At 43.4% G+C, this 11973-nt stretch overlaps 2 gene segments (V, D, J or C); both read left to right on the forward strand.

Annotated features, from left to right (window-relative positions):
• The first annotated feature begins 688 nt into the window (after positions 1–688).
• On the forward strand, positions 689–2083 carry LOC121847470. The segment is given in 2 exon segments: positions 689–1411; positions 1622–2083. Coding segments are annotated over 2 exon segments (444 nt in total).
• Positions 2084–2905: 822 nt separating this feature from the next.
• LOC121847647 lies at positions 2906–11757 on the forward strand. The segment is given in 5 exon segments: positions 2906–2942; positions 3061–3123; positions 8465–8630; positions 8825–8850; positions 11444–11757. Coding segments are annotated over 5 exon segments (606 nt in total).
• The last annotated feature ends 216 nt before the right edge of the window (positions 11758–11973 follow it).

Consider the following 11973-nt stretch of genomic DNA (forward strand, 5'->3'; position numbering starts at 1 on the left):
CGGTGTCCTGTGTGAATCTAAGTGTGCGTTCTCTAATTCTCTCCTTCTCTCTCTCGGAGGACCTGAGCCCTAGGACCATGCCCCAGGATTACCTGACATGATGACTCCTTGCTGTCCCCAGTCCACCTGGCCGTGCTTCTGCTCCAGTTTCAACTGTTCTGCCTTCTTATTATTCGAACATGCTGATCATTTATGAACATTTGAACATCTTGGCCATGTTCTGTTATAATCTCCACCCGGCACAGCCAGAAGAGGACTGGCCACCCCACATAGCCTGGTTCCTCTCTAGGTTTCTTCCTAGGTTTTGGCCTTTCTAGGGAGTTTTTCCTAGCCTCCGTGCTTCTACACCTGCATTGCTTGCTGTTTGGGGTTTTAGGCTGGGTTTCTGTACAGCACTTTGAGATATCAGCTGATGTACGAAGGGCTATATAAATACATTTGATTTGATTTGATTTAATATACTTTGAAACACCAAGTGTGGATATACTGTACACTGTCTATATTGACTCAGTAATACATGTTGTTATTTTTTACAGGTACAAGTGTTGAAGACATAATTACTCCAGACAGAGATGTAGTGGATGTTATGGAGGGTAGTAGCATTAAACTCTCCTATAGATACAACAGCTCATTAACCAACAGTCTGTTATGGTACCTCCAGCAACCTGGATCCTCTCCACAGTTCCTCATCCTGGACTACTCTGGGGTCATAACCAACACTGACAGTACAAAATGGACCCTCATACATGAAATGGATCTGGACATCTCCTCTGCTGAAGTGACAGTCTCTGCTCTGTACTACTAGGTAGCAATTCTGAAGATGACAATTCCACTAGGCCTATGGTGGGTGGTGTGGATGTTGATACCATCACATCATCCTGCAGCTACACTGGCTCTGTAAACAATCTACATTGGTATCATTAGTATCCCAGGTCTAAACCAGAGTTCCTGAATCTCGCCTTCCAGCTCAGGTTCATACAGACCGCGTGGATCTGGAGATCTCCTCTACTGAAGTGACAGATTATGTTCTGTAAACCTGTGCCATGGAGCACACAGTGACAGGAAACACTTCCTCATACAAAAAGCTGACAGTCTGACACAAATATGCAGATGGTATATATAGTATAGCATGGTGGATCTATTGAAAACACAAACCAAGACTACAGCAAAAACTAGACCAAAAGGAACTGAAAACCCTTAAACACAAACCACAGAAGAAGAGTTACATATCCAAATATCAGAGGAGGGGCCTCATAGTTAAACACTGGTATAGGCTGGATATACCTGCAACCATGAGGATGTCTCTGTAGAGGATCTACTCAGCTCTCTCTCTGTCTTATCTCTCAGTTGGTTTATCTAGTCTGTGTCAGGATGTCACTCATATTACTGTTGCTCCTCTCAGCGTTTGTAGGTGAGTGCTGAATACTCAGGTTAAACCAAATCATATTTTGAATACAGCGACATTGCTTTTTTTCAGTGAATGATTGCATTAAAAACAAAGTGGTATTTTACTGGGAAGTTTCAATTCTTTCTCTTGTCATACTTTATGGGCACCTAATACATGTATTTTTTATCTTTAGAAATAAACATTAACACAATGACAATACTTATGTTGTTGCAGGTGATAGTATGGAGCAGGAAACAATAACTCCAGTGAAGCCTGAAGTCAATGCTCTCCAAGGAACAGACATCACTCTCTCCTGCAACTACAAGGGCAACATTATCAATCTACAATGGTACCGTCAATACCCCGGATCCAGACCAGAATGTCTTCTTTGGATCCTACAAACCAACAAGTATGTACAGAATACATCCATTACGACTCCACGACACACTGGTAGACTGAATGAAGAGAAGACCCGTGTTGACTTGATGATCTCCTCTGTTGAATTGGAAGACTCTGCTCTGTACCACTGCGCCTTGCAGCCCACAGTGACAGGAAACCCAGACTCACTGTACAAAAACCTGTCAAGATACTTGGTGGTGAACAGTGCATTGTATTCTGATCAATCAGTTATTATTTAGAGTACATTACACATTATATATATAATACATATATTTTTCTTGCATCTCCACAATAAAACACATTTAATATAAATATTATTCAGGAACTACTAAATAATATTGTCTGCATCTTCCTGTTCTGATATAACATGATCCAAGGTACCAGTCTGAATAAATACAGAGTGAAAAGGATTTGTGGTGTTGTTTCGTTTCCTTTTAGCAAAGGTTCCCAACCTTTTTCACTCGGTGACCCCATTCCATCATTGTGGAACATCACGCCATGTTAATTCATGTGATATTTGAGTGATAATTTTTTTTTACAATAATTATGGGCTAAAAAACATAATTAAAAAACTTTAGCTGACATGGGCTAGTTGATCTGTACATTGCTGACAAGTTATAAATAGCTCTCTAAGGTATGCAATGAATAACATGACAAGAAGAACTGATGACGCACTACCCAATTTCAAAATTGCACCTTGTGCATTCTACTATTACAACTTTCAAGAATGAGTTTAAAGCCGGACTGGCTGACCCCTCGCCTCACAGTTTGGGAACCACTGTTCAGAGGATGAAGAGCAGTAATTGTCTTATTGTTCTTATTTTGGTGAACAGCATACATTTGAAGACAATACCAATAGAGGGCAGTCATGAGCTGAAATGTCTCCATTCAGAACTAGAGCAAAATCATGAAGATGACATTTAGCAGCAATCCAACCCAGAAAGACAATTGAACTCAAATACCCAACTCTCTTTAGTGTAGAGAGGTAGAGCTACATAGTCAATGAGTGCTTTGACATTACAGTATGTAGTCTACAATATGTAGTCTACAGTTGAAGAGAGGATAGTGATACACTCTTACTTGACAGGGCATGAAGCCAGCCATTCAGACCCCCTGAAGATGATTTACGTAATTCTGCTTTTTTCAATGTTCTTTGGTAAGTGCATAGGTTTTGCATTGCAGTTTTGTATTGCAGACATATGTCTTTATAGCATTTACAGTACATGAACTGCAATATGATTCATTCGAAACATGTTTAACATTATTTATTTCAGGTAGCAGTTATGAGGAGGAAATAATATCAGCCACAACTGAAGAGCGTGTTTTTGAGGGTGAAGGTATTACTTTATCCTGCAACTACACTGGCTCCTACAGTACTGATACTTTACTGTGGTACCAACAATACCCCAGATCAAAACCAGAATTCCTGCTCCTCATCACTGAAGGAGGGTTAAAGACACATAATGAATCGACCCACCCTCGACTGTCTGTTAACCTCTTGAGCTTATGGCTCAATACTGCCCCCGTTGGAGGAAGTGCGTGCCCATAGTAAACTGAAAATATTTTTTTCCAAAATTGCTAATATATGCATATAATAATAATTATTGAATAGAAAACACTCTAAAGTTTCTAAAACCGTTTAAATTATGTCTGTATGTAAAGCAGAACTCTCAGGGCAGCCTTTCTCCCAAACTCTCTCTTGTCAAGAGAAAAGTTGGGTCAACTTTGACGTCATCGCCCCCACCCTTCCCAGGCAGCTACCGATCTGGGAACAGTATGTATTTGTTCAGCGCGATGTCTGCTTTCAATTGGCACGTTCATTGTTTGAATTTCGTGCTCCCTCATCCTTTGGCGGGCGAAAATGCCCGGTTCACTCTCACATACATGCACTCTATTGCGCGCGGCCGATTTGGAGAACGTTCTTTTCCAATAGACACCAGTTGAAGCCGGTTCGTTTGTTTGCGATTATCATTGTTTTACATGATAAAAACATCATTTTGCTCGATTCTGCACTTAGTTTGACCAGTTTAGTCGACATATAATATGTAATTTTGAAGTTTGATGCGCAAGAGTGCGGGACCAGAAGGAGCAGAAGTTATTTTGGGTGCATTTCAGCTGAAGCTGTTAGCATATGCTAATACAAAGACGCACAACTTGAAACCAAACGATGTATTGGGTAAGTATGACTCCTTCTACGTCTTCTGATCGAAGAACATCAAAGGTAAGGGAATATTTATGTGGTTATTTTGGGTTTCTGTGGACTCCAAACGTAGAGGAGACACTGCTAATATCTGAGCGCCGACTCATAGCATAGACTAGTGAACGAATTCTGTAACGTTAAAAATAAATGTAACACAGCGGTTGTATTAAGAAGAAGTGTATCTTTGTAACTATATGTAGAACATGTATATTTAGTCATGTTTATTGCTTGTTATCTGACGTTATCTGTCGGAGCTATCATAATTTCTCCGGACATTTTGAGTAGCATTTTTGAAATGTCGTCATTGTAAACAGAGATTTATGGATATTAATGGCATATTATTGAAAAAAAAAAAATGTACTGTGTAACATGTAATATTACTGTCATCTGATGAAGATTTTCAAAAGGTTAGTGAATTATTTATTTTTTAATCCTACTTTTAAATTTTATATTTTCTGGGACAAAATGGCCGCCGCTTGCCTTTTGTTTCGGTGGTGGTCTAATATAAATGTGTGCTATGTTTTCGCCGTAAAACATTTTAGAAATCTGACTTGCTGGGTAGATGAACAAGGTGTTTATCTTTCATTTGAGCTATTGGACTTGTGTAGGTGTGGAGGTTAAATATGTCTAAGAATATTTTTTCGCATTTTGCGTTATGCTAATGAGCTTGAGCCGTAGTCACGATCCCGGATCCGGGATGGGTAGCATCAAGAGGTTTTTAAACTGAATGAAGATGAGACCCATGTGGCTCTGGAGATCATGTTACGGCTTTCTTCCGTTGAAAGAGGGTCGGACCAAAATGCAGCGTGGTAAGTTAGATACATATTTAATGAAGAAGAAAAAATGAAATAAAACAAAACAACAAACGTAACGTGAAAACCTAAACAGTCTATCTTGTGCAAAACCACACAGAGACCTGAACAATCACCCACAAACACACAGTGAAACCCGGGATACCTAAATATGGTTCTCAATCAGAGACAACGAAAATCACCTGACTCTGATTGAGAACCGCCTCAGGCAGCCATAGACTTTCCTAGACAACCCTACTCAGCCACAATCCCAATCAAATCAAATCAAATTTATTTATATAGCCCTTCGTACATCAGCTGATATCTCAAAGTGCTGTACAGAAACCCAGCCTAAAACCCCAAACAGCAAGCAATGCAGGTGTAGAAGCACGGTGGCTAGGAAAAACTCCCTAGAAAGGCCAAAACCTAGGAAGAAACCTAGAGAGGAACCAGGCTATGTGGGGTGGCCAGTCCTCTTCTGGCTGTGCCGGGTAGAGATTATAACAGAACATGGCCAAGATGTTCAAATGTTCATAAATGACCAGCATGGTCGAATAATAATAAGGCAGAACAGTTGAAACTGGAGCAGCAGCACAGTCAGGTGGAAGTTGAAACTGGAGCAGCAGCATGGCCAGGTGGACTGGGGACAGCAAGGAGTCATCATGTCAGGTAGTCCTGGGGCATGGTCCTAGGGCTCAGGTCAGTTGAACCTGGAACAGCAGCATGGCCAGGTGGACCTACTAAAACCCCAATACAAAAACGCACCACAACATAAACCCATGTCACACCCTGGCCTGACCAAATAAATAAAGAAAACACAAAATACTAAGACCAAGGCGTGACAGAACCCCCCCCAAGGTGCGGACTCCCGGCCGCACACCTAAACCCATAGGGGAGGGTCCGGGTGGGCGTCTGTCCACGGTGGCGGCTCCGGCTCGGGACGTGGACCCCACTTCAACCAAGTCTTAGTCCCCCTGTAACGCGTCCTTTGATTGGTGACCCTCGCCACCGACCTTGGCCTAATAACCCTCACCAAGGACCCCACTGGACTGAGGGGCAGCTCGGGACTGAGGGGAAGCTCGGGACTGAGGGGAAGCCCAGTACTGAGAGGAAGCCCAGTACTGAGAGAAAGCTCAGGCAGGTAGTAGGCTCTGGCAGATCCTGGCTAGCTGTGTGTTCTGGCAGATCCTGGCTGACTGGCGGATCTGGAAGATCCTGGCTGACTGGCGGATCTGGAAGATCATGGCTGACTGGCGGATCCTGGCTGACTGGTGGCTCTGGCTGCTCTGGCTGCTCCATGCAGACTGGCAGCTCTGGCTGCTCCATGCAGACTGGCAGCTCTGGCTGCTCCATACAGACTGGCTGCTCCATGCAGACTGGCAGCTCTGGCTGCTCCATGCAGACTGGCAGCTCTGGCTGCTCCATGCAGACTGGCAGCTCTGGCTGCTCCATGCAGACTGGCAGCTCTGGCTGCTCCATGCAGATTATCAGCTCTGGCTGCGCTGAACAGGCAGGAGACTCTGGCAGCGCTGGAGAGGAGGAAGACTCTGGCTGCGCTGAACAGGCGGGAGACTCCGGCAGCGCTGGAGAGGAGGAAGGCTCTGATAGCGCTAGACAGGCGGGAGACTCCGACAGCGCTGGAGAGGAGGAAGGCTCTGACAGCGCTAAACAGGCGGGAGACTCCGACAGCGCTGGAGAGGAGAAAGGCTCTGACAGCGCTGAACAGGCGAGGTGCACTGAAGGCCTGGTGCGTGGTGCTGGCACTGGTGGTACTGAACCGAGGACATGCACAGGAAGCCTGGTGCGGGGAGCTGCCACCGGAGAACTGGTGTGTGAAGGTGGCACAGGATGGACCGGACCGTGAAGGCGTACTGGAGAGCCTGAGAGCAGGACTGGCACAGGACGTGCAAGGCTAGGTAGGTACACAGGAGGCCTAGTGCGTGAGGCTGGCACACTCTTCACCAGCCGACTAACACGCACCTCAGGACGAGTATGGAGGGCTGACCCAGGTGCCATCAAATCCCAGACACGCTCCGTCGGATGAATATCATACCTAAAGCACCAAACTAGCAACTCCCTCATAACTCTCTCCTCCACTTTCCCCATTAACTCCTTCACAGTCTCTGGTTCACTCACCTCCAACACCGGCTCTGGTTCTGGTCTCCTCCTTGGCTCCTCACGATAAACAGGGGAAGTTGGCCCAGGTCTGAACCCTGACTCTGCCACACTCTCCCTGAGCCCCCCCCCCCAATACATTTTTGGGGCGGACTCTCGGGCGTCCATCCGCGTCGCCGTGCTGCCTCTTCATACCAGCGCCTTTCCACTTTCGCCGCCTCCAGTTCTTCTTTGGGGCGGCGATATTCTCCAGGCTGTGTCCAGGGTCCTTTTCCGTCCAATATCTCCTCCCACGTCCAGAAGTCCTGTGATCACTGCTCCTCATGATAAACAGGAGGAGTTGGCTCAGGTTTGAACCCTGACTCTGCCGCACTCACCCTGAGCCCCCCCCCCCCAATACATTTTTGGGGCTGACTCTCGGGCTTCCTTGCCAACCGTGTTCCCTCGTATCGTCGGCTCCTCTCTCCGGCTGCCTCTGCTCTCCTAAGTGCCTCCACCTGTTCCCATGGGAGGTGATCTCTTCCAGCCAGTATCTACTCCCAAGTGTAACAACCCTTGCCATCCAAAACGTCTTCCCATGTCCATTCCTCCTTTCGCTGCTTCTGCTGTCGCTGCCTGTCACCACGCTGCTTGGTCCTGGTGTGGTGGGTGATTCTGTTACGGCTTTCTTCCGTTGAAAGAGGATCGGACCAAAACGCAGCGTGATAAGTTAGATACATATTTAATGAAGAAGAAAAACGAACAAAAACAAAACAACAAACGTAACGTGAAAACCTAAACAGTCTATCTTGTGCAAAACCACACAGAGACATGAACAATCACCCACAAACACACAGTGAAACCCGGGCTACCTAAATATGGTTCTCAATCAGAGACAACGAAAATCACCTGACTCTGATTGAGAACCGCCTCAGGCAGCCATAGACTTTCCTAGACAACCCTACTCAGCCACAATCCCAATACCTACTAAAACCCCAATACAAAAACACACCACAACATAAACCCATGTCACACCCTGGCCTGACCAAATAAATAAAGAAAACACAAAATACTAAGACCAAGGCGTGACAGATCACCTCTGCTGAAGTGACAGACTCTGCTCTGTACAACTGTTCCTTGCAGCCCACAGTGACAGGAAACCAATAAACAAACACAATGCAAAAACCTGACAACATTTTCTGAAAAAATAAAGCCATAACAGAAAACATTTCACCTTGGTGTCAAGAGGAGGGGCTGAATAATCAAAGATCCACATGTAGCTTAAGGGGATGTTATTGCTGAGGAAGCAGCTAGTTAGTCAGGTCTCTCAGTGCTGTCTATCAGTTTCTCAAAGGTCTAGCAAGATTTTTTTCTTCTCATTTCTTCTCTTTTCAACTTTTTTAGGTGAGTTATTATATGGATTTAAATATTTTAATTTAATCTTACAGTGAATGAACAGCACAAAAACATGGTAATTCCACATTCATTTTAAATGCCAGTTACAACTGCACAGTTGTACAGTTACAGATGTTATTTGACCAAATATTTTTGTAGGAAACAGTTTTGGGGATTCAATAAACCCTTTGACTCCAGAAGAGCTTGTTCAGGAGGGAAGGAATGTCCATCTCTACTGCAAATATGATGGCATTGTCTACAATCTACAGTGGTACCGCCAATATCCCAGATCCCAACCAGATGTCCTCTTGTACATCACACCAAAGTGGTCTCGTCTGACACAAAGTGGACAAAGTGGACAAACGTGTGGATCTCTTCTGCTGATCTGACAGACGCTGCTTTTTACTACTATGCCATGAAGACCACAGTGACAGGAAACTGTGACACTGTACAAAAACCATTGGAGGAAACAGACATCCTGTATGACATACTTACGTAACATACATACTGTATGTTAACTTATGTGACAGATCTTCTGTGTCTGTTATCCTCCTATAGACTGCCCTCCACAGTCATGAAGTCCAGTGACAAGTTTTTTTCTATGTATAATAACGATACAATAGTTCCATCCAGTGTTCAACATTCTGCCCAACAAGGTGAAACCTTGATAGAATTTGCCCTATACTACCAAAATCTCATAGAAACTGATTTAATAACACGTTCCTAAATTAAGTGTCTGTCCTATATCTATCTATCTATATCTATCTATTAATTACTTAAAAATCATACAATGTGATTTTCTGGATTTTTATTTTAGATTCCGTCTCTCACAGTTGGAAGTGTACCTATGATAAAAAATTACAGACCTCCACATGCTTTGTAAGGAGGAAAACCTGCAAAATCGGCAGTGTATCAAATACTTGTTCTCCCCACTGTATATATACAGTGCCTTGCGAAAGTATTCGGCCCCCTTGAACTTTGCGACCTTTTGCCACATTTCAGGCTTCAAACATAAAGATATAAAACTGTATTTTTTTGTGAAGAATCAACAACAAGTGGGACACAATCATGAAGTGGAACGACATTTATTGGATATTTCAAACTTTTTTAACAAATCAAAAACTGAAAAATTGGGCGTGCAAAATTATTCAGCCCCCTTAAGTTAATACTTTGTAGCGCCACCTTTTGCTGCGATTACAGCTGTAAGTCGCTTGGGGTATGTCTCTATCAGTTTTGCACATCGAGAGACTGACATTTTTTCCCATTCCTCCTTGCAAAACAGCTCGAGCTCAGTGAGGTTGGATGGAGAGCATTTGTGAACAGCAGTTTTCAGTTATTTCCACAGATTCTCGATTGGATTCAGGTCTGGACTTTGACTTGGCCATTCTAACACCTGGATATGTTTATTTTTGAACCATTCCATTGTAGATTTTGCTTTATGTTTTGGATCATTGTCTTGTTGTAAGACAAATCTCCGTCCCAGTCTCAGGTCTTTTGCAGACTCCATCAGGTTTTCTTCCAGAGTGGTCCTGTATTTGGCTCCATCCATCTTCCCATCAATTTTAACCATCTTCCCTGTCCCTGCTGAAGAAAAGCAGGCCCAAACCATGATGCTGCCACCACCATGTTTGACAGTGGGGATAGGGTGTTCAGGGTGATGAGCTGTGTTGCTTTTACGCCAAACATAACGTTTTGCATTGTTGCCAAAAAGTTCAATTTTGGTTTCATCTGACCAGAGCACCTTCTTCCACATGTTTGGTGTGTCTCCCAGGTGGCTTGTGGCAAACTTTAAACGACACTTTTAATGGATATCTTTAAGAAATGGCTTTCTTCTTGCCACTCTTCCATAAAGGCCAGATTTGTGCAATATACGACTGATTGTTGTCCTATGGACAGAGTCTCCCACCTCAGCTGTAGATCTCTGCAGTTCATCCAGAGTGATCATGGGCCTCTTGGCTGCATCTCTGATCAGTCTTCTCCTTGTATGAGCTGAAAGATTAGAGGGACGCCCAGGTCTTGGTAGATTTGCAGTGGTCTGATACTCCTTCCATTTCAATATTATCGCTTGCACAGTGCTCCTTGGGATGTTTAAAGCTTGGGAAATCTTTTTGTATCCAAATCCGGCTTCACAACAGTATCTCTCGGACCTGCCTGGTGTGTTCCTTGTTCTTCATGATGCTCTCTGCGCTTTTAACGGACCTCTGTGACTATCACAGTGCAGGTGCATTTATACGGAGACTTGATTACACACAGGTGGATTGTATTTATCATCATTAGTCATTTTGGTCAACATTGGATCATTCAGAGATCCTCACTGAACTTCTGGAGAGAGTTTGCTGCACTGAAAGTAAAGGGGCTGAATAATTTTGCACGCCCAATTTTTCAGTTTTTGATTTGTTAAAAAAGTTTGAAATATCCAATAAATGTCGTTCCACTTCATGATTGTGTCCCACTTGTTGTTGATTCTTCACAAAAAAATACAGTTTTATATCTTTTAGTTTGAAGCCTGAAATGTGGCAAAAGGTCACAAAGTTCAAGGGGGTATGTTTTATACCTAAAGGTGTTCTAAAATTCCAAATCAAGTAGCTGAATGATCCATTCAGTATGTCCTGAGAAGAGATAGTTATGCAGAAGGGAGCAATATTGATGAGCTTAAGAAGAGGTTTGATTCCAGGCTATATTTCACTTCTATCTCTGTCCCCTTTACAATCCAGAGGTCGCAGTTGTTTGACTCTGCTGTGTACAACTCTGCTCTGAGGCTCACTGTGACAACAGGATGTACAGCCCCCCTACAAAAACGAGTGTATCCTTGGCACCAGTGTAGAAACAATGCAAGACTTACATCTGTGGTGGGTGTGACATTAGCAGGGCTGTACAGCTCACACAGTGACACACAGAAGGACATTTCAGAGGAGAGTGAATGAATGCAAACATCAGTCTGAAGATGGAGAAATCAATCAGTGTGTTGATCATTCTGATTATGTCTACAGGTAAACAACACCTCAACATTTGAAATCCTTGCATCCTTATAATCAGATTATTACATTAAGGTATTGGTGGTAAAACATCTTTGTTGAAGTAAAGTCATTTAAATGTGAATAACTTAGTTGATTTCTAAAAAGTCTTAAAAATAAGCATGTGTTATCAATCAGCTTTATTTTATATTGTTCCCTGCAGGAATGGTATGTGGAGATAGTGTGACTCCTGACAAGGAGGAGTACACCCCCACTGAGAGATCATCAGTATCTCTGAGATGTACATATGAAACACGCAGTAATTATGTTTCCCTTTACTGGTACCGGCATTATTGTAACCATGCTCCTCAGTTTCTACTGTATAAAGGTGCCAGATCATTGAGTTATGTTGAACACATCCCTGATAAGAGATATAAATCCACAACATCCCGGACATCATCTGAACTGGTCATAACAAGCCTAACCCTGGCAGACACAGCTCTCTACTACTGTGCTCTCAGGGAACATACACAGTGATACAAAGTGCATAGTACACCATACAGAAACCTGCAGACCAAAATGCTTTGATGAAGTGGAAATCATAGTTAAACAACAACCACATTTGATGTCATGATGGCAGAAGTTGAGATCAGAGAACTGTGGTCACAACTGTGCTGTGTGCAATGATCAGGTGGTCTAGTTTTTCCTCTGTTTTCATTTTCAATGAACTGTGAGAAATATGTATTCTTCACT

Source organism: Oncorhynchus tshawytscha, linkage group LG10 (assembly GCF_018296145.1).
Source record: "Oncorhynchus tshawytscha isolate Ot180627B linkage group LG10, Otsh_v2.0, whole genome shotgun sequence".
Classification (NCBI taxonomy): domain Eukaryota; kingdom Metazoa; phylum Chordata; class Actinopteri; order Salmoniformes; family Salmonidae; genus Oncorhynchus; species Oncorhynchus tshawytscha.